The sequence below is a fragment of the Platichthys flesus genome, chromosome 14 (genome assembly GCF_949316205.1).
Source record: "Platichthys flesus chromosome 14, fPlaFle2.1, whole genome shotgun sequence".
Classification (NCBI taxonomy): Eukaryota; Metazoa; Chordata; class Actinopteri; order Pleuronectiformes; family Pleuronectidae; genus Platichthys; species Platichthys flesus.
The window spans coordinates 24,551,243-24,578,548 of NC_084958.1; the positions used below are offsets into that span (position 1 = coordinate 24,551,243).

At 48.2% G+C, this 27,306-nt stretch overlaps 3 protein-coding genes across 3 annotated transcripts; 2 read left to right on the forward strand and 1 right to left on the reverse strand.

Annotated features, from left to right (window-relative positions):
* The first annotated feature begins 606 nt into the window (after window positions 1–606).
* Window positions 607–11,834, forward strand: afg3l2 (AFG3-like AAA ATPase 2). Its single transcript, XM_062404190.1, has 17 exons — window positions 607–837; window positions 2,157–2,250; window positions 2,325–2,393; window positions 3,250–3,362; window positions 3,445–3,597; window positions 3,701–3,775; window positions 5,430–5,551; window positions 5,621–5,894; window positions 5,996–6,133; window positions 6,639–6,792; window positions 6,858–6,965; window positions 7,124–7,249; window positions 7,318–7,428; window positions 8,356–8,471; window positions 8,559–8,759; window positions 9,302–9,496; window positions 10,011–11,834. The coding sequence occupies exons 1-17, from the start codon at window positions 754–756 to the stop codon at window positions 10,248–10,250; spliced, it is 2,373 nt and encodes a 790-aa protein (XP_062260174.1). The 5' UTR covers window positions 607–753; the 3' UTR covers window positions 10,251–11,834.
* Window positions 11,835–13,582: 1,748 nt separating this feature from the next.
* On the forward strand, window positions 13,583–21,939 carry klhl18 (kelch-like family member 18). Its single transcript, XM_062404769.1, has 10 exons — window positions 13,583–13,858; window positions 17,079–17,209; window positions 17,342–17,482; window positions 17,778–17,976; window positions 18,117–18,277; window positions 18,440–18,576; window positions 19,719–19,941; window positions 20,029–20,133; window positions 20,521–20,632; window positions 20,788–21,939. The coding sequence occupies exons 1-10, from the start codon at window positions 13,598–13,600 to the stop codon at window positions 21,172–21,174; spliced, it is 1,857 nt and encodes a 618-aa protein (XP_062260753.1). The 5' UTR covers window positions 13,583–13,597; the 3' UTR covers window positions 21,175–21,939.
* Window positions 21,940–22,148: 209 nt separating this feature from the next.
* bfsp2 (beaded filament structural protein 2, phakinin) lies at window positions 22,149–25,161 on the reverse strand. The gene is made up of 7 exons (XM_062404770.1): window positions 24,602–25,161; window positions 23,842–23,924; window positions 23,603–23,759; window positions 23,174–23,338; window positions 22,965–23,093; window positions 22,652–22,893; window positions 22,149–22,558 (listed from the first exon to the last, which is right to left on the reverse strand). The coding sequence occupies exons 1-7, from the start codon at window positions 25,043–25,045 to the stop codon at window positions 22,483–22,485; spliced, it is 1,296 nt and encodes a 431-aa protein (XP_062260754.1). The 5' UTR covers window positions 25,046–25,161; the 3' UTR covers window positions 22,149–22,482.
* Window positions 25,162–27,306: the final 2,145 nt, after the last annotated feature.

Here is a 27,306-nt window from a genome sequence, read left to right on the forward strand (position 1 = left end):
TCCTGATTGGTGGAACCAGCTCCGCATGAACATCCGGACATCAGAAAGTTTACACATCTTCCGCCGCAAACTAAAAACACACCTCATCCGACTCTACCTTGAATAAAACCAAGAGCAACTCAATAAAAATTGAGTTTTTTTATTGAGCAACTCAATAAAAATTGAGTTGCTCTTAATGTCACTTACTCAAATCACTTTGTAGTTTTGCTTCTTTTAAGAAATTGTACATTCTTGATTTTGTTCTGGTTTTATCTTCATGGTTGATGCACTTATTGTGAGTCGCTTTGGATAAAAGCGTCAGCTAAATGAAATGAGTCACCATCAGGGGGGGTGCTGGTGTCAAGTTCTGACTTCAGAGAACACACAGCTGCAGCATGTCTCCGGTGTCACGTGTCCTTCAACATGTGAGCAGAGTGAATAAACGTCATCCATCTCATCTCAACTCTGATGACCTCAGCAGCAAAACAGCAAGTCACAGACTTCATACATGATGAGGAAGTGAATCACTGAACGACGCCTGTCAGTCACATGTGAGCATGTTAAACACACACACTGTGAATGTAACGAGTCTCCCCAGGAGGAGCAGCAGGGGGCGGTGTCGCCTCTGCGAACATGTGACCGCCGTGAAGAAGCAGAGGACGTAAAGATGGCGGAGCGGGCAGACGACCGGACAGTAACACAGCAGCTGAGTCGTGTGTAACGGTTGCTGTTGTAGTTCCGTGCCGGGCCGTGTCGGTGTGTGACCGGGGGAGGATGGCCCACCGCTACCTGCGGCTGTCCGCGGGCTGCAGGGGCGTGTTCCGGCTGCTGCCACCTTCCAAAGCTCCGGCCAGGCTGGTAAGTGGACGAAAACGTGCTAACATGCTAACTTTGCTAACTGGGACAGCGGCCAAAACCATGCCGGACAGGGACCCCGCCGATCGGCCGACCAGCTGAAGCACTGGTCTCACCTCCGGTACATTTACCTGCTGCTATTCCGAATGACGTCACTACCGGTGAACTCAGGCTTGACCAGCCTCAGGAGCCGGAAACAGTTATTATTATTATTGATCCGTTACCACAGTAACACATTCATTTAATTCAAGAGGCACTTTACAAAGTCACGTGAAGAAGAAGCACCAGTGTCCCTCAGGAGCCCGGACCCAGAGGCCACCTACCCCTTAGCTTCAAGCAGTAGCATGAACTGGGCTGCAGTCAGACAGAGGCTCACCCTCTGCTCCTCTCAGTTCAAACACCACTCTGAGTCGTGGGGAAACCTCAGTGACCGACAGGAAGGAGCGTACAGGAGTCTGAGATCACACAATCCACAGCTGAACACCACCAAGACCAGAGAAGTGGTTGTGGACTTCTGGGTGACTGGTCCACATCTGCAGCCAGTCTCCAATGAGGTGGCTGAAGTTGTGGTTGAGACCTCAAACTGCAGCTGGATGATCGACTTGATAGTGAGAGTGACTAACACATTAACCAGGTCACTAGGCCGACTGCTGCCCATGTTCATCTTCATTTGATTTGATATTGTTTCACATCTCTAGTCTCCCACGTGAGAGAACCGGTGGTAACCTTCAGTTTTCATAGAAACTCAAAGGGTTTAGTTTGTCCAGTCTACTACAGGAAACATGGCAGCCTCCATAGAGAGGACCCCCCCGATGTGAATATAAAGTATTTCATTATAAAGGTCCCGTTCTAGTGTAAATAAAACAACAATTTGTTTAATTTTAGATGAAACGCACTCATGAAAACATCACAAGGATATTTTATATTCAATTTCTGTCAATAGATCCCTTTCACCTAAATCTTACACAGTGGACATTTAAGTTTGACTCTGTTTTGACTTTTTTAAATACACTTTCTTCTGCTGTACCATACTTTTACAGGCTTTGTTAGTCTGATGCACAACTTTGTATAACATCAATTATTTATCTACATCTCTACATTTTATTTGGTTTCAACCCTCACTTAAAATATATGTATTCTCAATATCTCCATAAACACATACTTCTTCAAAGTCACAGCTTTGTAGTAGTTCTGGTGACTTGAATCTCACTGCTGTGTAGTTATAGTTTGTTTACAAGTTGTTTATGAATTTAATGTCACATTATCAGCCTCTAGCTGTTGTTGTAATGTGAGTCCGGTCATGTGGGTTATGTGTTGGTCAGGTGATGTTCTCGAACACAGCTGGACAGGTAGGCAGTGGGCGGAGCCTGCTGACAGAGCTGCTGGGAGCATACCAGAGCTCCAAACCCCCGAAAGGTACAAACTAAGTTTTCTGTTTTTCTGTGACGACCAATTCGTCTCTACAGTGATCTGTGTTTGTGTATCTCCAGGTTTTGAAAAATATTTTCCAGATGCTCAGAAACCTGTGAATAAGTCTGAGACTGAAGCTGCAGCTAAAGGTAGAAACTACTGACAACTACTTACACCTACTGACACCAGCTGACACCTACTGACACCTACTGACAGCTACTGACACCTGCTGACACCAGCTGACACCTACTGACAGCTACTGACACCTGCTGACACCAGCTGACACCTACTGACAGCTACTGACACCAGCTGACACCTGCTTACACCTGCTGACACCTACTGGCAACAGCTGACATCTGCTGACACCAACTGACACCAGCTGACACCAGCTGACACCAGCTGACACCTACTGACAGCTACTGACACCTGCTGACACCAGCTGACACCTACTGACAGCTACTGACACCAGCTGACACCTGCTTACACCTGCTGACACCTACTGGCAACAGCTGACACCTACTAACACCTGCTGACACCTACTGGCAACAGCTGACACCTGCTGACACCTACTGACACCAGCTGACACCTACTGACACCAGCTGACACCTACTAACACCAGCTGACACCAGTTGACAGCTACTGACACCAGCTGACACCTGCTTACACCTGCTGACACCTACTGGCAACAGCTGACACCTGCTGACACCTACTGACACCAGCTGACACCTACTGACACCAGCTGACACCTACTGACATCAGCTGACACCAGTTGACAGCTACTGACACCAGTTGACAGCTACTGACACCAGCTGACACCAGCTGACACCTGCTGACACCTGCTGACAGTTACTGACACCTGCTTACACCTACTGACACCTGCTGACACCTACTGACACCTGCTTACACCTACTGACACCTGTTGACACCTACTGACACCTGCTACCATCTATTTATTTACTCTGACTGCCTCTGTTCTCTGATGACATCACTTTGTTCTGTATTCAGAAACTAAAGCTGCTGATGCTCCAAGGACCTCTGGGAGGGGGGGAGGGGGGGATGGAGGAGGGAAGCGAGGAGGGCGGAAGGAGGAGCCTCACTGGTACAGTCGCCTGCAGAAGGTCAGTGTGGGCGGAGCTACATCGTCTTGTTGTGCCAGGTGTGTTCCTGGGATGTGGAACCAGTGTCTGGTCTTTGTTTCAGGGGGACATTCCCTGGGACGACAAAGAGTTCCGTCTGTACTTCCTGAGCGGGGTCGCCTTCTGGACCACCGTCACATATTACTTCCTCTTCAGGGATGGAGGTCGGGAGGTCACCTGGAAGGACTTTGTCAACAACTACCTGTCTAAAGGAGCGGTGAGCACCTGTAGTGATGTCATAATGTGGCCGCCCAATGAGAACGTCCTGAATCTTGTTTTCTCTTATCCATGAATCCGAACACTTCTGTTTCATTCGTCAGGTGGAACGACTGGAGGTCGTCAACAAGCGTTACGTCAAAGTGATTTTCCCTGCGGGGAAGACTTCTGTGGACGGAGTGAGTGAGAAATATCTAAAGTTGATTTAAACCTGTGATGAGATCAAAGCTTCACTAACTTGAAGGTTTGTGTAATTAGAAGAAGGGCTGGGTGACGCCTCGTAATGCAGGTCACAGCATGGGCTCGCCTGAGGAGCCAGCTGAAGAGGGAAAGATCTCACTCGATCATCTAGCGTAGGTTCCCAATAATCGGACCGCGGCCAGACTGGAACCAGAAGCCAGGACTGTTTCTATTTTAACCTGCGCGTTTGCTCTCACACTTACGGTAGTCTCATTTGAACCTGCACAGCTTCTTCGTCTTTGTGGTAGTGAATCCTGGCAGCTCACAGTCTATAAAAGAACTGAGCACAGAGGAAAGTTATTAATGTTTGAGATGCTTTATATTTGATATGTAGTTATATATTAAGAAAATAAAAGAAATGGGGAAACTCAAATTACATCTTTCTATAATTCTTTTCTTAAATTAAGAACTTTATTTTGTGATGCCTTTTTCAAAAGCCCTTTATTTTGTTTTTAAATGCAAACCTTATTTTACTTTAAAGGACAAAATAATATTTATTATTCAGTTCAGAGGGAAAATGTATAATTAATATTGTTGAAATACTATTGAATTGAACTTACTTTATTTGACGTCAGCTTTTGAATTACAGTCATTGATACAACTACTAGTGTAATTCAAGAGTATTTTGTATATTTGGATTAAATCAAAATAAACTTGAATTCCCCCAGTGTTAGTGTTAGGGTTATTTTCCTCCACCATGTTACTTGACTTTGGTTTTCATAGATCTTGTTGTTGGCCAGTTTGATGCAGATTGATATTTTCCTTTTACTTGACTGGAACAAGCTCTCGCCCTCATTTTATTTTGGAGGGATATGGGATTGTAAAAGGCAGATTAGCCGTTCAGACTAATTCTTATTTTGGTCAAATTGGTTTGCATTTAAGATGATTAAATAAATATAAATGACACAAGCTTTTAAATGATATTTTGGCTAATTTCATTATTGTATTAATTGAGTATTCAAAATAATCATTAGATTAATCGATTAATCTGAAAACAAACGATAGATTAATTAGTATAAACCAGGAACATGACTACATCAGATTATCTCCCAGGATCCTTTTGGTCAGAAACATCTATTCAGCCTCATGATTTTGCTGATTTGATTATTTGAAATTGACCTTATCAAAGTAAAAGCACAACGTTGGTCTCTTGTTGCTGTAATGCTTTATACTGAGCGGATCTACAGAGATCTTATTTTTGAAAAGTTGTGAGCTTGGGGTCTGAAGATTGTGTTGGTTGTTTAATAGACTCTGAAATAGTCGACAAGTATTGTGTGGACATTAAGTTCAGTTCTTGTAATTTGTATATTGGTGCGATCCCATTAGTCGTAATCAATATATATATATATATATATATATATATATATCAATGCGCTGTGTAATGTTGCGGAGTGCCTCACTAAGCAGAGCTACACGCTTCTTACACACGTGTTAATAAAGACATGAGACAGATTGTGTGTCACTGCTAATGAAGTTTTGTTCTGACCAGATCAACACAATCTACAGACGTATTTGATCACATGATATTTATGACATTCACTGACTTTAATGGCGTTGGTGAAAGGTGAAACAGGAAGTTGTTTCTTCCGACAGTACATCTGGTTCAACATCGGCAGCGTGGACACGTTTGAGCGGAACCTGGAGACGGCGCAGTACGAGCTCGGCATCGAGGGGGAGAACCGCCTGCCGGTGGTTTACTCCACAGAGAGCGACGGGTGAGCGCTGGCCTCAGCACTGGCTCCTCCCTGTTTGTGCGTGACACTGACGTCTGTCTTCCTGTCCAGCACGTTTCTACTGAGCATGCTCCCCACGGTGCTCATCATTGGCTTCCTGCTGTTCATGCTGCGGCGGGGACCGGCGGGGGCGGGGCGTCCCGGCCGGGGGATGGGTGGACTCTTCAGCGTCAGCGAGACGACGGCAAAGATCCTGAAAGATGAGATCGACGTGAAGTTCAAAGACGTGGCGGGCTGCGAGGAGGCCAAGCTGGAGATTATGGAGTTTGTCAACTTCCTGAAGAACCCGAAACAGTACCAGGACCTCGGTGCCAAGATCCCCAAGGTGAGGGGGTGGGGTAATCGATGTGTTGCTGTCATTAACATCTGATTGGCTGAAACTTTGAGCTCTTGTTTTTTTTCACTCTTTGTTTATTGTCTTCACAGGGCGCCATCTTGACGGGTCCTCCAGGAACAGGAAAGACTCTCTTGGCCAAAGCGACGGCCGGCGAGGCCGACGTCCCGTTCATCACCGTGAACGGCTCCGAGTTCCTGGAGATGTTTGTGGGCGTCGGTCCAGCGAGGGTGAGGAAGACTTAGTTCGATTCCAAGTCCCACATCAATAATGTCACTTGGTCCACTCTCTCTCTCATCAACGCAACATCAATCGTCTCTGTCGATCGCCCATGCTCAACACCGCCCCCCCCAAACTCCTCGTTTGATTGACTAACTTTTCTTCTTCACTGTTGATTTCATTTGATTCATTTTATTGATGCTTTTGATTCATTGTTTGTGTTGTTGTTGATCTGCAGTGTAAGGGGACCTAGAGTGCTCTGAAAGGCGCCTATAAATAAAATGTATAATTATTATAAAGTCAATTTGAAAAGAGAACATTAGTAGATAGTCAATCAATTCTTAAACTAAGTATACGTTAATAAATCTTTATTGAAAATGAATCCAAAACTAAAAGACTCTTTCACAAAGTGATGCATTATGGGTCTTTGACATGTTGTCCTCATTGATAAGAAATCCAAACACAGCTTGCACAGCACTGACCCGGATCTCTGTCATGATGTCACTTCCTGTTCAGGTGAGGGATCTGTTTGTCATGGCGAGGAAGAACGCCCCCTGCATCCTCTTCATCGATGAGATCGACGCCGTGGGACGAAAACGTGGACGAGGGAACCTTGGAGGACAGAGTGAACAGGAAAACACTCTGAACCAGCTGCTGGTGGAGATGGACGGTGGGTGCAGAGCATCATGGGAAATACGTGAGGAAACCAGGTCTCACTCTTCTTCTGTTTTTCAGGGTTCAACACAGCGACCAATGTGGTGGTTCTGGCAGGAACCAACCGACCCGACATCCTGGACCCGGCTCTGATGAGGCCCGGACGCTTTGATAGGCAGATCTACATCGGTGAGAAACTGACTTTCGCTGAGCTCAAAGGTCAAAGGTCAAAGAGATGTTATGATTAGTTTCATATCTATAATTAAAGCGACTATTATTACAAATCAATATAATAATATTTACCAGAGCAGGAAAGTCCATGTTTCTTGGTTCTCTCATCGTCTCAGGTCATCCTGATATCAAAGGTCGAGCATCCATCTTTAAAGTTCACCTGCGTCCTCTGAAACTGGAGACAAATATGGACAAAGACGCCCTGGCTAGGAAGATGGCCGCCCTCACACCCGGATTCTCAGGTAACCACAAGGTCATCTTCTCTGCTTCGTGCGATGTCTGACTGAAAGTCCTTCTCGTCTTCTGTCAGGTGCCGACATCGCCAACGTCTGCAACGAGGCGGCTCTGATCGCTGCTCGCCACCTTTCAGACGCCATCAACCAGAAACACTTTGAACAGGCCATCGAGAGGGTCATCGGAGGTGAGAGGAGACTCTGACTCTGTCTCTCTGTCTCTCTGACTGTCTCTATGTCTGTCTGTCTCTCTCTCTCTGTGTCTCTGTCTGTCTCTCTCTCTCTGTCTGTCTCTCTCTCTGTGTCTGTCTGTCTCTCTCTCTCTCTCTCTCTGTGTCTCTGTCTGTCTCTCTCTCTGTGTCTGTCTGTCTGTCTCTCTCTCTCTCTATGTGTCTCTGTCTGTCTCTCTCTCTCTGTGTCTCTGTCTGTCTCTCTCTCTCTCTCTCTCTCTCTCTGTCTCTCTGACTGTCTCTATGTCTGTCTGTCTCTCGCTCTCTGTCTCTCTCGCTCTCTGTCTCTCTCGCTCTCTCTCTCTCGCTCTCTCTCTCTCTCTCTCTCTCTCTCTCTCTCTCTCTCTCTGTCTCTCTGACTGTCTCTGTCTGTCTGTCTCTCTCTCTCTGTGTCTCTGTCTGTCTCTCTCTCTCTGTCTGTCTCTCTCTCTGTGTCTGTCTGTCTCTCTCTCTCTCTGTGTCTCTGTCTGTCTCTCTCTCTCTGTCTGTCTCTCTCTCTCTCTCTCTCTGTGTCTCTGTCTGTCTCTCTCTCTGTGTCTGTCTGTCTGTCTCTCTCTCTCTCTATGTGTCTCTGTCTGTCTCTCTCTCTCTGTCTGTCTCTCTCTCTCTCTCTCTCTGTGTCTCTGTCTGTCTCTCTCTCTGTGTCTGTCTGTCTGTCTCTCTCTCTCTCTATGTGTCTCTGTCTCTCTCTCTCTCTATGTGTCTCTGTCTGTCTCTCTCTCTCTGTGTCTCTGTCTGTCTCTCGCTCTCTCTCTCTCTCTAAGCAGCTGGGTATCACGATGTCTTTCTAGGATCGTTGAGCCGTCCCTCACTAGTCTTGCGTTGCGGTGGACAGGGAGGTTAGGGTTTGATTTCGGTGGAGACAGCTGTGACTGTGCTCCTCAGGTCTGGAGAAGAAGACTCAGGTGCTGCAGCCGGAGGAGAAGAAGACGGTGGCGTATCATGAAGCCGGCCACGCGGTCGCCGGATGGTTCCTGGAACATGCCGACCCGCTGCTAAAGGTCCCACTTGAAAACTGGTGAATGTGATGATGTGCTGGCGGCGCTGTGTGAACCACGAGCATCTTCATGTCTTCTTCACCTGTGCAGGTGTCCATCATCCCCAGAGGGCGGGGCCTGGGTTATGCTCAGTACCTGCCTAAGGAGCAGTACCTGTACACCAGGGAGCAGCTGCTGGACCGGATGTGTATGACTCTGGGAGGACGCGTCTCCGAGGAGATCTTCTTTGGACGGATCACCACCGGAGCTCAGGACGACCTCCGAAAGGTCACCCAGAGCGCCTACGCACAGGTCAGAGGTCACTCACAGGTCAGAGAGTCAGTCCTGAGTCAAATCAGAACGACCTGGTGACATGGTTTATTGTGACATCACTTCCTGATGATGATGTAAATCCTTGAGCAGAAGATTCCTGTAGGAACTTGATTTTTAAGTTTCCTTCAGCGTCACAAGGAACCAGTGACGATTTCTGTTCTTTTATTTTGAAAGAACCGGAGATGGTCACAATGACAGATTAATGTTCAAAGTATCTAAACGTTTTTTTTTTTATTCACTAATCAGCTTCTCCTTCAGTTATCACCTGTGTTTAATGATCATTTATCAAAAACCTGTTCTCAACTTTTCATTGGTTCTAGTTTCATCTTTCGTTTCAAATGTGAAACGAATTCTCAGATCAGACATCAGAACAGACTGATCATCGTGTGTGATGTCATCAGTGTGAGACTCATCATTGAAGTGGATCAGTAGCTGGAGTTGATGAACATTAACATGGATTGAATGAGTGTCCTGGTCAGGTTCTTGTTCCTCAGTTCTCCTGGTTCTGTGTTCTGCTGCAGATCGTTCAGTTCGGGATGAACCAGAAGGTCGGTCAGGTTTCCTTCGACCTCCCGCGTCAGGGCGAGATGGTTCTGGAGAAACCGTACAGCGAAGCAACGGCTCGTCTCATCGACACCGAGGTCAGAACCCTCATCAGAGAGGCGTACCAGAGAACCCAGCAGCTGCTGAGCAGTAAGAAGGCCGAGGTGGAGAAGGTACCAACCCCCTGCACAGTGTTCTACATCAGTGGTCCTCAAACGACCGGTATTCTTATTCTTGCCAAACCCTCGTTTTCAGCCATTTCACGCTGGCTGTCAATCAAGGCCTTCAAAGTGTCACACTAATGGTTCCCACCACCTGACCACAGTGCCAACGGCGAGAATTATGCTTCTGAAGGTTTTTAAATGATTTTAAGTGTAAAGAATTTCCCTCTTAAGAAATGTGCCTAAAAATAATTAATAAATTCAAAAGTAATTCATACCTTTTAGATCAGGACCCTGGAGCAACTTTAACGTTGCTCTGGTGCCCCCACCTTTTTCATTTAGGTGCACTAGCACAGGATGTCGGTTCACCTTGAGACAGTGTGTGTACTTGGCCATTTACAGAACACAGATCTAGAATGTTCTCTAATGAGTTGTGCAGTAGTAAATCTTCTTTCCATGTTAGGGTTCTAGATCATTTGTAAAACAACAACATTCTCACCCTGTTTGTTGTTGTGGTGTTGTTCAGGTGGCGCTGCGGCTCCTTGAGAAGGAGGTTCTGGATAAGGGCGACATGGTGGAGCTGCTGGGTAATCGTCCATTTGCGGAGAAGTCGACGTACGAAGAGTTTGTTGAGGGAACCGGAGGCGAGGACGAGGACACGACTCTACCGGACGGTCTCAAAGACTGGAACCAGGAGAGGACAGAGAAGGAAGAGAGTCAGGACGAACAGGTGGCCCGTCAGATCTCTGGAGGAATGCCCTTCTAGAACCTCCCATGGATGTCTGGGCTCCACTACAAACACGGACCTCTCATTCTCGTGTATAAAATATCATCTGGAACATTTCGGAGGTTTGAGCCCTCCCTCCTCACGTAAACATCAAGAACTCTTATCTGTGGAGTTCTGTACCAAACCCATAACTGTCCCCTGTCAAGTTCCTCAATGTTCTGTTGGATGTTTGGGTTCTTCCACAAACCCCCCTTGTCTCCATCGGTGAGGTCAAACACCTGCTCCCTGACGTTCAGAACAATCAACCTGCCTGTTGTCTTCCTGCTCCAAAGATAAACAGTCGCCTGATGAACTCCACACGTTGTTCTGTTGGATGTTTGGGTTCCACCACCAACACAAACTGTCACACGTTCCAAAGTCACTTCATCAATCTGCTGCAGAACCAATTCACTCTATTCAATAACTCTCAACACACACTCCTAAATCCGACTGCCGGGAATGACCTTCTTGACCTAGAACCTTCACCTGATGGAACCACACAGTTTACTCAAAGGAAACATTATATCATTTTCTTTGTTGACCCCAAGGGCCGAACTATCAGATTCATAAGTTCTGATGTGATCTATTACACCTCATCTTTACTCTGCTGGGGTCTCACACGCCTGTAGAACCACATTAATGTCTTCTAGAACCTTCCCACTGGTTTCTTTTGTGCATTGAACTCTAACAATGGTTCTAGAGGTTTTCTCTATATTAAGTACCAAGTTCGATATCACACAGCTGTTCCTAAGCAGGGTTCTACAAGGTTGTAATTTACAATTTCACCACTAATGTCACTACACTTGACACACTTAACCTCTAGAACCTCTGTTATTGAGCTCTAGAGCACAGTGTGGTTCTCCAGAGAACACTTGTTCCATTTCAAGGGTTCTAACATCAAATCCACACTTTCCCTTGACGTTAAACATTTGCTCCATCATGTGGTTCTAGATAAGTCCTAGAATATTAATACCTTGAGAGAACAGTGACCTGTCGGCGTAGAACACGTGTGAACAGGGACAAACTCTGTGTAGTGGAGATGCTTCTCTTACCTGTCAGAGTTTCTATGGAGTTGGTCCTAAAGGATCATTCTGCTGGTTTCATGTTTCAACTGTAATTCCCTGCTGATGATGACTGACTGATCTTTAGGTCGTGTTCCTGTGTCACTTTATAGTTCTTAAACTTGACATGTGGTAAATGACTCATCCAATCACCACCCAGTCTCAAACCATCGATGATTCAGGAGCTGTCCCAGTGACTGATCAGGTGACTCCTGGTTGGACAAAGGAAAACAAAGACGTTAGAAGACGTCCTCGTTGACCTGGTTCACTGTGTGCTGATGTGTGGGACAACGGATGGTAAATAACTAAATGCTGTTGATGCAGCTGCAGCACATGGTTTCACTTGTCCTGGTCCCGCCCACAGGTCCAGCTGAGACAGCTCGAGGACGCTCATCTCGGAAAGACATCGGAGCCGAAACATGGAACCAGCCGTGTTCAGAGAGTGTCAGAAACATGGATGTTCCAGAACACTGCAAACTCAGACCGACTTCCCTCTGTCAATAAAACCTTGTTTCGTCAAGCAGTTTTTCTGCTGTTTGATTGATTGCCATTTTTTATATAAATATGAATTCTATATTCTAATTATCATTGTTAATATATCCTCACAAACAAAACATTTAAGATTTTAAAACAAATTTCTGAATGAGAAAACTTTGAACTGCTTCAGTTTCTGAATTTGATAAATATTTTCATACAGTGTATACAACAAGTCATTTCTTCTGATTTGTCGAGTCACCGCTCGTATTCATAATTTAAACCTTAAATGTAAATTACCTTAATGAGTGTAGTGAAGTGAATATATGAAAATCTATTAATCAGATATTAAATCTGAAGTGGAACATGTTTTGAAGACGACTGGTTCTGAACCACTGGTTCTGAACCACTGGTTCTGAACCACTGGTTCTGAACCACTGGTTCTGGACCAGTTCCTCTGATTTGGTGCAGATCAAAGTAACAACAGGTGAAATGGAGACAGACGCAGGACGAGCCCCAAACAGGACATGTTCTTAACGTGGTGTCCACAGACAGCTGCTCCCTGCTCCTCCTCCCTGACTCCTTCTACTTCTGGATTCTGCTCCTCCTCACTGATGCTCCATCAGGCTGCAAAAGAAGTCCAGCTCCAACACGAGGAGACACCAGGAGACACAATGAGACATTACGAGACACAAGGAGACACAATGAGACATTAGGAGACACTAGGAGACATTAGGAGACACCAGGAGACGCAATGAGACATTAGGAGACACCAGGAGACACAATGAGACATTAGGAGACACCAGGAGACATTAGGAGACACCAGGAGACACAAGGAGACATTAGGAGACACCAGGAGACACCAGGAGACGCAACGAGACATTAGGAGACACAATGAGACATTAGGAGACACAAGGAGACACCAGGAGACGCCAGGAGACGAAGGAGACGCGAGGATGCACCAGGAGACACAATGAGACATTAGGAGACACCAGGAGACACGAGGATACACTAGGAGACACAATGAGACCTTAGGAGACACCAGGAGACACAGGAGACACCAGGAGACGCAGGAGACACTAGGATACACCAGGAGACACAATGAGACATCATGAGACACGAGGAGACGCAGGAGACACGAGGAGACACCAGGAAATGCAGGAGACACGAGGATACACCAGGAGACACCAGGAGACGCAGGAGACACAAGGATACACCAGGAGACACAATGAGACATTAGAATACACCAGGAGACACAAGGAGACATTAGGAGACACCAGGAGACGCAATGAGACATTAGGAGACACCAGGAGACACCAGGAGACACCAGGAGACGAAGGAGACACGAGGATACACCAGGAGACACAATGAGACATTAGGAGACACCAGGAGACACAGGAGACACGAGGAGACACCAGGAGACGCAGGAGACACTAGGATACACCAGGAGACACAATGAGACATTATGAGACACCAGGAGACGCAGGAGACACTAGGATACACCAGGAGACACCAGGAGACGCAGGAGACACGAGGAGACACCAGGAAATGCAGGAGACACGAGGATACACCAGGAGACACCAGGAGACGCAGGAGACACGAGGATACACCAGGAGACACAATGAGACATTAGGAGACACCAGGAGACCTTAGAACAGCATCAACCCAACAGCAGGAATCGGTTCATTTGTGGAGGAGGAGGAGGAGGAGGAGGAGGAGGAGCACTGCTCTACAAAATGACCTCCAGCTTTCACAATATCCAATCAAGTCATAAAATAACTTTCTATGTTCCTCTGTCTCTGATGATAAGATATGACCCACGAGGTGGCGCTGTTTCTTGTCTGCTATTCGGAAGCCGGAGACCTGTCCGTGTTTCCGCCGGTAGACGTGACGTCAGGGCTCGGGCTGTGTACGGTGGCTCGCTGGGCTCAGTTCGCGCTGCTCGTGCTGACGATGGGAGACGAGGAGCTCGAGGACTTGGTTCATTTCTCGGTGCGCGACGCGCCGGCACGAGGTTATGTCGTCATGGAGGAGATCCGACGTCAGGGGAAACTCTGTGATGTCACGCTCAGGGTAAGAACCGCGTTAGCCTACAGCTAACAGCCCGTAATGAGGAAGCTATCTGGTACTGAGCTAACGATGCTAACAAGAGCTAACAAGGGCTTGTAAGATTGGCTGACGTCACTGAGCCGTGGGTACCAGAGCTGACCTTTGACCTGACGTCATCGATCAGATTATATACAACTGATGATTGATCGTCTGCAGTGACGTATTTAATCTTCTTAATGTCTCAGGATCAGTTCACCTGCTGGACAGGTGAGGTACAACACCTGACCTGTGTACTGTGTGCACTGGTATACACAGTTACATACAACACTACCTGTGTACTGTGTGTACTGGTATACACAGCTACATACAACACTACCTGTGTACTGTGTGTACTGGTATACACAGTTACATACAACACTACCTGTGTACTGTGTGTACTGGTATACACCGTTATATACAACACTACCTGTCTGTGTGTACTGGTATACACAGTTATATACAACACTACCTGTGTACTGTGTGTACTGGTATACACAGTTATATACAACACTACCTGTGTACTGTGTGTACTGGTATACACAGTTACATACAACACTACCTGTGTACTGTGTGTACTGGTATACACAGTTACATTCAACACTACCTGTGTACTGTGTGTACTGGTATACACAGTTACATTCAACACTACCTGTGTACTGTGTGTACTGGTATACACAGTTACATACAACACTACCTGTGTACTGTGTGTACTGGTATACACAGTTACATACAACACTACCTGTGTACTGTGTGTACTGGTATACACCGTTATATACAACACTACCTGTCTGTGTGTACTGGTACACACAGTTACATTCAACACTACCTGTGTACTGTGTGTACTGGTATACACAGTTACATACAACACTACCTGTGTACTGTGTGTACTGCTATACACAGTTACATACAACACTACCTGTGTACTGTGTGTACTGGTATACACCGTTATATACAACACTACCTGTCTGTGTGTACTGGTATACACAGTTATATACAACACTACCTGTGTACTGTGTGTACTGGTATACACAGTTACATACAACACTACCTGTGTACTGTGTGTACTGGTATACACAGTTACATTCAACACTACCTGTGTACTGTGTGTACTGGTATACACAGTTACATACAACACTACCTGTGTACTGTGTGTACTGGTATACACAGTTACATTCAACACTACCTGTGTACTGTGTGTACTGGTATACACAGTTATATACAACACTACCTGTGTACTGTGTGTACTGGTATACACAGTTATATACAACACTACCTGTGTACTGTGTGTACTGGTATACACAGTTACATACAACACTACCTGTGTACTGTGTGTACTGGTATACACAGTTACATACAACACTACCTGTGTACTGTGTGTACTGGTATACACAGTTACATTCAACACTACCTGTGTACTGTGTGTACTGGTATACACAGTTACATTCAACACTACCTGTGTACTGTGTGTACTGGTATACACAGTTACATACAACACTACCTGTGTACTGTGTGTACTGGTATACACAGTTACATACAACACTACCTGTGTACTGTGTGTACTGGTATACACAGTTACATACAACACTACCTGTGTACTGTGTGTACTGCTATACACAGTTACATACAACACTACCTGTGTACTGTGTGTACTGGTATACACAGTTACATACAACACTACCTGTGTACTGTGTGTACTGGTATACACAGTTACATACAACACTACCTGTGTACTGTGTGTACTGGTATACACCGTTATATACAACACTACCTGTCTGTGTGTACTGGTATACACAGTTATATACAACACTACCTGTGTACTGTGTGTACTGCTATACACAGTTACATACAACACTACCTGTGTACTGTGTGTACTGGTATACACAGTTACATACAACACTACCTGTGTACTGTGTGTACTGGTATACACAGTTACATTCAACACTACCTGTGTACTGTGTGTACTGGTATACACAGTTACATACAACACTACCTGTGTACTGTGTGTACTGGTATACACAGTTACATACAACACTACCTGTGTACTGTGTGTACTGGTATACACAGTTACATACAACACTACCTGTGTACTGTGTGTACTGCTATACACAGTTACATACAACACTACCTGTGTACTGTGTGTACTGGTATACACCGTTATATACAACACTACCTGTCTGTGTGTACTGGTATACACAGTTATATACAACACTACCTGTGTACTGTGTGTACTGGTATACACAGTTATATACAACACTACCTGTGTACTGTGTGTACTGGTATACACAGTTACATTCAACACTACCTGTGTACTGTGTGTACTGGTATACACAGTTATATACAACACTACCTGTGTACTGTGTGTACTGGTATACACAGTTATATACAACACTACCTGTGTACTGTGTGTACTGGTATACACAGTTACATACAACACTACCTGTGTACTGTGTGTACTGGTATACACAGTTACATACAACACTACCTGTGTACTGTGTGTACTGGTATACACAGTTACATTCAACACTACCTGTGTACTGTGTGTACTGGTATACACAGTTACATACAACACTACCTGTGTACTGTGTGTACTGGTATACACAGTTACATACAACACTACCTGTGTACTGTGTGTACTGCTATACACAGTTACATACAACACTACCTGTGTACTGTGTGTACTGGTATACACAGTTACATTCAACACTACCTGTGTACTGTGTGTACTGGTATACACAGTTACATACAACACTACCTGTGTACTGTGTGTACTGGTATACACAGTTACATACAACACTACCTGTGTACTGTGTGTACTGGTATACACAGTTACATACAACACTACCTGTGTACTGTGTGTACTGGTATACACCGTTATATACAACATTACCTGTCTGTGTGTACTGGTATACACAGTTATATACAACACTACCTGTGTACTGTGTGTACTGGTATACACAGTTATATACAACACTACCTGTGTACTGTGTGTACTGGTATACACAGTTACATACAACACTACCTGTGTACTGTGTGTACTGGTATACACAGTTACATACAACACTACCTGTATACTGTGTGTACTGGTATACACAGTTACATACAACACTACCTGTGTACTGTGTGTACTGGTATACACAGTTACATTCAACACTACCTGTGTACTGTGTGTACTGGTATACACAGTGATACTCTTGTCTCTGTGCAGGTGGGGGATCATAAGTTCAGCGCTCACCGGATCGTGCTCGCCGCCTCCATCCCGTACTTCCACGCCATGTTCACCAACGACATGGTGGAGTGCAAACAGGACGAGATCCTGATGCAGGGCATGGACCCCAGGTAACGTGACCAGAACACTACTTGCTGTGAACCCTGTCACAGCACGGGGAACCACATACCAGTTTGAAACCAGTTTGAAACCAGTGTGACACCAGTGTGACACCAGTCTAACCGCCTCCTCTCTCCCTGCAGTGCTCTGGAGGCTCTGATTAACTTTGCGTACAGCGGCCATGTTGCTATCGACCAACAGAACGTGCAGTCTCTTCTGATTGGCTCGGGCTTCCTGCAGCTGCAGAACGTGAAGGACGCCTGCTGCTCCTTCCTCCAGGAGAGGTCAGAGGAGAAACTCACACTAAGCTCCGCCCGACAGTTAGTTGTTTTACGCGTGTACATGCTCAGACTTATTCCTAAAAGTGAACATACAGTATGATTTACAAAACAAAGCTCAGCTTTTCTGGAGCTTTCAGTCACATGACCTTCCTCAGCTGGAATGTTCACTCACATTTGTTTCCAAGCTCAGCGACGAAGGTGAAACTCCGTTCTTGTTCGGATTGTTCTCAACGGGCAGAAGCTGCTACCACAGTTTCTACACGCGTGAATGTGAATGTGTTCTGCTCTGTGGCTTCAGGTTACATCCGAAGAACTGTCTGGGTGTGCGTCAGTTCGCAGAGACCATGATGTGTACGACTCTGTACGACTCGGCCAGCAGCTTCCTCCACCAGCACTTTGTGGACGTGTCTCTGTCGGACGAGTTCCTGGGGCTGAGGACGGAGGAGGTGCTGGAGCTGCTGGGCTGCGACGAGCTCAACGTCAAAGCTGAAGAACAGGTGAGAGTGTGTGTGAGGCTGAGTGTGTGTTACCTGTGCAGGTGTTTGAGGCTGAGTGTGTGTTACCTGTGCAGGTGTGTGAGGCTGAGTGTGTGTTACCTGTGCAGGTGTGTGAGGCTGAGTGTGTGTTACCTGTGCAGGTGTTCGAGGCGGCTCTCACCTGGGTTCATCATGACCAGGACCGGCGGGAGCCTCTGCTGCCAGAGCTGCTGTCAAAGATCAGACTTCCTCTGTGTCGCCCTCAGTTTCTGTCTGACCGAGTCCAGCAGGACGAACTGATTCGTTGCTGCCATAAATGCAGGTGAGGGTCCTCGTGTGATTGGTTCATATAGATCTGTTCGTCCGTATTTTCAGACTGATGTTTATCTCGGCGCCAGTATTGAGATATTAGGCTTTTAGCTAACGCTGTCACACAGAGATGCTGGTCACTGTCCAGGGGTTCTAACTCTTCACCTCTCGTCAGAGACCTGGTGGATGAAGCCAAAGATTTCCACCTGATGCCCGAGCGTCGTCCTCATCTCCCCACGTTCAAAACCAGACAGAGGAGCTGCACGTCCATCACAGGACTCATCTACGCTGTGGGAGGACTCAACAGCTCCGGTACAAGCTCACATGACTCCTGTCACCTGTCGACTGACACATGTCACCTGTCGACTGACACATGTCACCTGTCGACTGACGCATGACTCCTGTCACCTGTCGACTGACACATGTCACCTGTCGACTGACACATGTCACCTGTCGACTGACGCATGACTCCTGTCACCTGTCGACTGACACATGTCACCTGTCGACTGACACATGTCACCTGTCGACTGACACATGTCACCTGTCGACTGACTCCTGTCACCTGTCGACTGACACATGACTCCTGTCACCTGTCGACTGACTCATGTCACCTGACTCATGTCACATGACTCCTGTCACCTGTCGACTGACACATGTCACCTGTCGACTGACACATGACTCCTGTCACCTGTCGACTGACACATGTCACCTGTCGACTGACACATGACTCCTGTCACCTGTCGACTGACTCATGTCACCTGACTCATGTCACCTGTCGTCTGACACATGACTCATGTCACCTGTCGACTGACACATGTCACCTGACTCATGTCACCTGACTCATGTCACCTGTCGACTGACACATGACTCATGTCACCTGTCACATGTCACCTTTCACCTGTCACATGACTCCTGTCACCTGTCGACTGACACATGTCCCCTGACTCATGTCACCTGTCGTCTGACACATGACTCATGTCACCTGTCGACTGACACATGTCACCTGACTCATGTCACCTGACTCATGTCACCTGTCGACTGACACATGACTCATGTCACCTGTCACATGTCACCTTTCACCTGTCACATGACTCCTGTCACCTGTCGACTGACTCATGTCACCTGACTCATGTCACCTGACTCATGTCACCTGTCGTCTGACACATGACTCATGTCACCTGTCGACTGACACATGTCACCTGACTCATGTCACCTGACTCATGTCACCTGTCGACTGACACATGACTCATGTCACCTGTCACATGTCACCTTTCACCTGTCACATGACTCCTGTCACCTGTCGACTGACACATGTCCCCTGACTCATGTCACCTGTCGACTGACACATGTCACCTGACTCATGTCACCTGTCGACTGACACATGTCACCTGACTCATGTCACCTGTCGACTGACACATGTCACCTGTAACGTGACGGTGTTTCTTCTCTTCTAGGTGACTCCTTAAATGTGGTCGAAGTCTTCGATCCAATCGGGAACTTCTGGGAGCGCTGTCAGCCAATGAGGACGGCTCGCAGCAGAGTGGGTGTGGCTGTTGTTAACGGACTGCTGTTCGCCATTGGTGGATATGACGGCCAATCGCGACTGAGCACAGTGGAGGTCTACAACCCAGAGACGGACAACTGGACGCGGGTGTCGAGCATGAACAGTCAGCGCAGGTGTGACAGTCGGTAGATGAGCAGTGATCATGTGACTGATCAGAAGGTTGGTCCTGATCAGATGATGAGCTGTGCTGTCCTCCACAGCGCCATGGGGACGGTGGTGGTGGACGGACACATCTACGTCTGCGGCGGCTACGATGGAAAGTCGTCTCTGAACTCTGTGGAGTGCTTCTCTCCAGAGACCGACAGGTGCTCAAATCCTCTTTCTACAGAGGTCAGTGGTCCAGGACCAAGTCCAGATCTAGGTCCACAACCAGGTTCAGGTACAGGACCATAATCAGGTCCGCAACCAGTTGAAGGTCTAGGTTCAGGGCCAGGACAAGAACCAGGTTCAGGGCCAGGAAAAGTACCTGGTCCAGAACCAGGTTCTGGACCAGGTACTTTTTTTCACACCAGCAAAAATGACACCATGTTTTCATTTAAGGAACATGTGACACGTTGAAACTTAACCTTTAATAGTTGATAAATATGATGTCATTAAGGTCTTAAAGAAAATCAAGTTCTGATTCAGGGGTTCAAACACTTGACTTAAAGTCCTGGTTGAGGATTTGAGGCGTTCCTTCCTTGTGCTGTCAGGTGGACGCTGGTGACAGAGATGAGTGCCAGTCGCAGTGCTGCAGGTGTGACGGTGTTTGATGGACGCATCTTTGTGTCCGGCGGCCATGACGGTTTACAGATCTTCAACACGGTCAGTTTAACAGGAAAAACTAATTGATACCGATCAACGCGATCGAACGACCACTGAGCTTGTGAACATGAATAAAATGAACTTTATTGACAACAATGTTTCTGACATATTTAGTATATTTATTGTTTGTTTGTCTGCCCCCCCCCCCCCTCCAGGTGGAGTACTACAACCATCACACCAACAGGTGGCACCCTGCGTCAGCGATGCTGAACAAGCGTTGCCGTCACGGGGCAGCGTCTCTGGGCAGTCACATGTACGTGGCGGGGGGGTACGACGGATCGGGCTTCCTGAGCGGGGTGGAGGTGTTCAGCTCGGCGTCGGGGCAGTGGAGCCTCCTGGTGGCGATGAGCACACGTCGCAGCAGGGTGTCTCTGGTGTCCACGTCAGGTCGTCTGTATGCTGTGGGTGGATACGATGGACAGTCCAACCTCAACTCACTGGAGATGTACAACCCAGACACCAACCGCTGGACCTTCAAGGCCCCCATGGCCTGTCACGAGGGAGGGGTCGGGGTGGGCTGCATCCCCATGCAGCCCACCTAAACCAGCCAATCAGAGGCTGTGGAAGGATGTGGTACTGCCTCCTGCAGGCGGGGAGACAGCGCCCTCTGGTGGCGTTTACTGAGCTGTGTTGGTACGACAGCCAGGCTCAGACCCGCAAACTGAGGTCTGTAGGATTATGGGAAAAAACTGTGGAGCTAGCCCACAAAAACTAGCTGCTAGCATTGTGCTGCTGCACGTATGGACCAGTAATGATAAATATTGATTTGGTACTTGATTGAATCGACCAATGGGATGTCACTTCCTGTCCAGAGAGAAACAAAGCTGCTGATGAAATGAGATGACTGCTCGGATCTGTTTTCACTGGACCGTTTATTACTCATCTAGTGAATCAGTGTGGTCGACAGTGACACACCCCCCCATCCTCCACCAACCAGTGTGTCCTGATGGTGGCGCTGCTGAGGGATCATTGTAAGGGGATTCCTCCTGACCTGTCGGTGTGACATCACTTCCTGCAGATGGCTGCAGAACTTCCTATCTTGATGTTTTTAGGTTTCCTTGAGTATCACAGTCAATTCAGATGATTCCATTATGATGTCATCATCATAGACTCGATGATATTCTCCTGCTTGTTCTAATGAGTGAACATGTTCCTATGGCAACCACCCCCCCACCTTAGTCACACATGATTATTTATTTCATAATAAAAACTCAGTCGAGTTTAATAAAACACGTTAAATGAGGAACACGTGTTTTTATTTCATGGTCAGAGGTCGTATTAACAATAAAGATAATTTAAATGGATAATGATAATGAGTCCTTGGATTTGTTCTTCAGGTCTTTTCAGTCTCCATACATTGTTTTTATCTTTTTATTGATTAAACCATTAATTTATATCTTTGGTTTGTGGATCATTAACAAGTTTATTTGTATTTTTTATCAGTAAAAATATTTATGTTCAAACTGAAACAAACAAACCTATTTTGTTGTTGACGGCAGAAAGTGTTTACACCTGAAAAGGTCAATGAATTCAGTTTATTGATGAGAAAATATCAAACACCTGCTGTGATGTCATCACTTCACTGTCCCAGTCCTGGGACACAGATCACTCTGGTCCTCAGTGTCCCACGTCCTCTGTGAGTCGGTGACAGGTTTGAGGTTCAGGTCATGTGTCCAGGTGTGTGTGTCTCAGGGTGATGCTGCAGGACAATCCAGATCCACACAAACTCCTCAGATATTTTGGACAGATGAAGACCTCGGGTGTTGGGGACAGTGAATGACTCAAAACGTCACTGAAGTCCTCCTGCAGAGTGTCTTCATGCTTCAGTCTCCTCAGGTTGTCCTCAGGGATCACTGTGATGAACATGGAGGACCTGATTCCGTCCTGGACTCTGCTCCCTCAGGTTCAGAGACTCGACCTAAACACCTGAACAGGTGAATACGACCCGTCGGGGACTCAGAGACATGTGGACACCAGTGGGTTTTCATGAGTCAGATGTTTAGTGGTTGTCAGACTCACGGTGTACTAGCAGGCAGGAAGCGGCTCTCCTCCCCGTCCAGGACGCCGTGGTACATCCCGATCTCCTGCTCCAGACGCTGCTTGTTGCTCAGCAGCGTGTCGTGGTCGCGCCGCTGCTGCTCCGCCTCTCCGGTCACGTCGGCGAGCTCCGCCTCCAGCTTGGCGACCACCGAGCCCAGGTTCTGAAGCTCCATGTCGTGCCAGTGGCGGGCGTCGCTCAGCGAGTTCTCCAGACCTCGTTTCTGCAGAGAGGAGATTATGGATCAGCTCATGATCAGGTTAACAACCGGGTATCGATCTGTCCGCGTCTCACCAGCGCTCTGATGGACTCGGTCTCCGCCTGGAGACTCTGGATCTTACAGCCGGTGTCGTTGCACTCGGCCTTCAGCGCCTCCACCTGCTCCTCCTCCGGACTCAGTCTGCTGCTCACGCACTGCGCCTCCTGCAGGACACACACGGGTCAGACTCGGTTAAAGAACAGTGTCTCCTGCGAGTCCACCTGAGCAGGGGAGACGTCCTCACCTTGCACTCCAGCTGGTAGCTGTCCGTCTCCGCTCGGTTCCTCTCCGTCACCTTCTCCCAGTGGCTCCTGATGTGGCTCAGGATCTGGTCCAGACTGGTCTCGATGGGAGCGTCGGGTTCGTCCACCTCGCGTCCCGCCATCTGACTGTACAGGACTCGAACGTCCTGGACAGACCGGTATCGTACAGAGGTCACATGACTTCAGCTCGGGGACATTTCAGAACACTGACGTATTTATTTATGTATTAAACGACACAAATCCATCTAAACTGATTTAAGTAGTTTAATCTTCATCTTTTAAACTGATATTAAATTATAAACTAAAGGATTTAATGAGATTTTTATCTATAAAGTCAAATGTTTTTTTAAATAAACGATGGTGTGTGTGTGTGGTGATTTAAATTGTGTGTGTTGTGTGTGTTGTGGGACCTGCTCGTGGTCGTGCTCCAGCTGACGCAGCTCAGATCTCATCTTCTCCATCTGCTCCTCCAGCCCCCCCCTCGTCAGCTCCGCCTCGTCGATGACTCTGTACAGAGAACTGATCTCCTCCTCCACGGCCGTCCTGAACGGCTGCTCGTTCTCGAACCTGCGGGACACAAGACGTTTGTCCACATCACGTGTTCCCTTCACACATCAGGTGTCTCAGGTGAACATGCTGAAGGACGGACCTGTCCTTGAAGTCCTCTGCATTGGCCTGAACGTTCTCCGTCTGCAGCATCAGGCGAGCGTTGTCCAGGATGGCTTCACTGACCTTGGGGGGGGGGGGGAGAGGGAGAGAGGTGAGAGCTGCAGCCAGCCATGTCTGTAGACCCTCCCCCCACTGCTCACCTGTCAGCAGCCCCCCCCCTCACCTGTCGGTAGACCTCCCCCTTCACCTGTCGTCACCCCTCCCCCCCTCACCTGTCAGTAGACCTCCTCCTCCCTCGCCCCCTCCCTCCCTCACCTGTCGGTAGACCTCCTCCCCCCTCACCTGTCGGTAGACCTCCTTCCCCCCCTCACCTGTCGGTAGCCCCCTCCCCCCTCACCTGTCGGTAGACCTCCTCCCCCCCTCACCTGTCGGTAGCCCCCTCCCCCCTCACCTGTCGGTAGACCTTCTCTCCCCCCCCTCCTTCCCCCCTCCCTCACCTGTCGGTAGACCTCCTCCCCCCCCTCACCTGTCAGTAGACCTCCCCCCTCACCTGTCGGTAGACCTCCCCCTTCACCTGTCGGTAACCCCTCCCCCCCTCACCTGTCGGTAGACCTTCTCCCCCCCCCCCTCACCTGTCGGTAGACCCCCCCCTTCATCTGTCAGTAGACCTCCTCCTCCCTCCCCGCCTCCCTCCCTCACCTGTCAGTAGACCTCCTCCTCCCCCCCCCCTCACCTGTCGGTAGACCTCCCCCTTCATCTGTCAGTAGACCTCCTCCTCCCTCCCCGCCTCCCTCCCTCACCTGTCGGTAGACCTCCTCCCACTCCCTCCGGAGCGGCCCCCAGGCTCCCGCGCTGCTCGCCTTCCGGTCCAGACAGAGCCGGATCTGGTCCTCCAGCTGCTGGTTCAGTGTCTCCAGAGCTCGCACCTTGTCCCGGTACTCCATCAGACAGCTGTTCAGTCCGCCCGCCGCCCCGTGACCCGCCGCCCGGGCCCCGGCCCGGGGCAGCACCGGGGCGGCGCTGGTCCGCATCCCCTGCAGGAACACGCTGCTGATGCCCAGAGCCCGTCGGGAGACCCGGGTCCCGAGGCCCGAGGCTCCGGCGCACACCGGCGGCCCGATGCCCACGAAGACTCCACGTGCGGCGGCTGTACCGGAGCCCATACGTGCCCCGGAGGAGGAGACCGGGCGCTCGGAGCACGACTGACCGAGGAAAGATGAGCGGCGTCTGGGCAGAGGCATCATGAAGCTCCCGGTGTCAAACCGCTCAGAGCCGCGAGGCGCGGGGCTTTATGGGAGGACGGAGTTCTGGAAACACGGTTCTTCATTCACCGCCATTGTTCCACTGCTGTTTGTTCTCATGGAGAATTCAGCTGAGTCAGGAGGACACAGGAAGAGTCCTGAAGCACAGAGAGACATAGAGAGAGAGGGAGAGAGACATAGACATAGAGGGGGAGAGAGAGGGAGACAAAGAGAGAGAGAGACACACACAGAGACACAGAGAGAGAGGGAGAGAGAGAGAGACACACACAGAGACACAGAGAGAGAGGGAGCGAGAAACAGAGAATTGAATTTTTTAAGTCACTTTTATTTTCTCAGTTTAGTTCAAACAAACAAAGTTACTATTTAACGAAACAGAAAAAACAATAATACAATATTCAAACCCCAAAAACAATGACCAAAAACCAGCTGCTCTTTTTTTACTTCAACAAAGAACCTCCACATTTAAACTCAGGAACAAAGGTTTTCATCGGGAAGAGGATCACTGGAGTCCGGCTGAATGAGTCCATCACAGTGATCAACTGGAGGTCAGGGTGAGTCAGCTGCTGGTTCCTCTCAGCAGGAGGCCGACCACCTGACTGACCTGATCCCTAACGTGAGGCCAGACCTGCAGCGTAGTCCAGGTGAGGGCCACACCGCTCCAGTATGGCACGGCCTACTGGTCTCCAGACCAGGTCCCCAGGACCAGTCAGGAGTCTTTGGACGAGCTGGAGCTTTATGAAAGCACACTCTGTGGGACCCAGTGCAGATGGTCCCAGAAGAAAGTCCACCATCACAGCCAGTATCCTGGCCAGCAGACGTATTGAGGATGAGAGTTTCTTTGGACCAAAACGTAAAGGGTCAAAACAGACAGAGGAACACAGACAGGGTTTAAACATCATGTGGCCAATTGGGCTCGGATCTTTGCCATTATTTTTTCAGGTGGTAAAACTCCTGTTTCGTGAACCACGGGTCATCCTCATCCTTCAACATGGAGTGTCTCACTGAGTGGAGGAAAAGTTTTGAATCAGGGAAGAAGTCCTCTACTCTAACCAGTCTTCAGCCCTTAGTCTGTAGTAAGAAGGTCCGGATGCTGGTGAAGGAGTAAACACCTTCTTCATCCACCTGCCTGTTCTCCTGTGGTTCTGTTGAACGTTCCTCTGACTGAGAGGAAGAGCACGTGGGTTTTTCTTTGAAACTTTTTTAGCTTGGTCACAATTTGTCTGGTTTTCTGGGTTTTTTCTTTTGGCTGAAGTTTTTTAAACTCTTCCTCCATCAAAAAATCCTCCTCATCAGAGCTCTGCCTCTGCTCCTTAGTGTCTGCTTGAGTGCTTCTGACCTCGTTCTCCTGGTGGACGTCCCCCCCCCCCATGAACCTGGTGTGTCGCCCCGCGGCTCCATCAGGACAGAGGCCCAAGCACCCCCCAAGGCAGGGGCCCTGGTCCAGGAGCAGAGGAACCACCACCTGCCAAATCAGGCGGGGGCCCCGATGCAGGAGCAGCCGACTGGCCCCCCCCGGCTCTGTCCGGGCACAAGCAGATCAGGTGTCCCTCCCTCCCACAGCCAAAACATTTCATGTTCCCTGATGTAACGTGCACCGTGTGGTTGAACTCCTCAATTTTCAAACTAAAGACCAGGTTCAACTCTTCCTCACTCTTCTTCAGCACCATGAACACGTGTCTCCTAAAAGACACAACATGTTTTAGATGTGGAGATCTACTGTGAATGGGGATCATTTTTATTGGGGACATTAATTGTCCATGTCTGGCCAGTTCTTTCTCTATTAGCTCATTCTTCAGGAATGGGGGGACATTAGAGATGAGGACCTTCTTGACCGGATCATCCAGGGACAACACAGGTGTGAAGGAGCCCTGAACCACCACTCCCCTCTCCAGTAGCTGGTTAGCTTCTTCTATGCTCTCTACAAACACCACCACAGCACTGTTCATACGTGAGGCAGACTTCACACTGTCACACCCCACAACCTCACCTACAGCCAGACTGACCTCCTCCACCGAGCAGTCCACAGCCGGACACAGTTTGATGCCGTGTTGGCGCGTTAGCTTGTGGAGGCCGGAGCCTCCACCTGCAGCAGCCATGCTGCACAAACACAAACACACAACTAACAACTAAAAACTGCTGCTCATGACCCTGTCACTCACACAGAAACAAAAAACACCTCTACTACAAGTGCAGAGGGAAAGAGCAAAGAAAACAGGTAGAAAAAACAAAGAGTTTGAACAAAC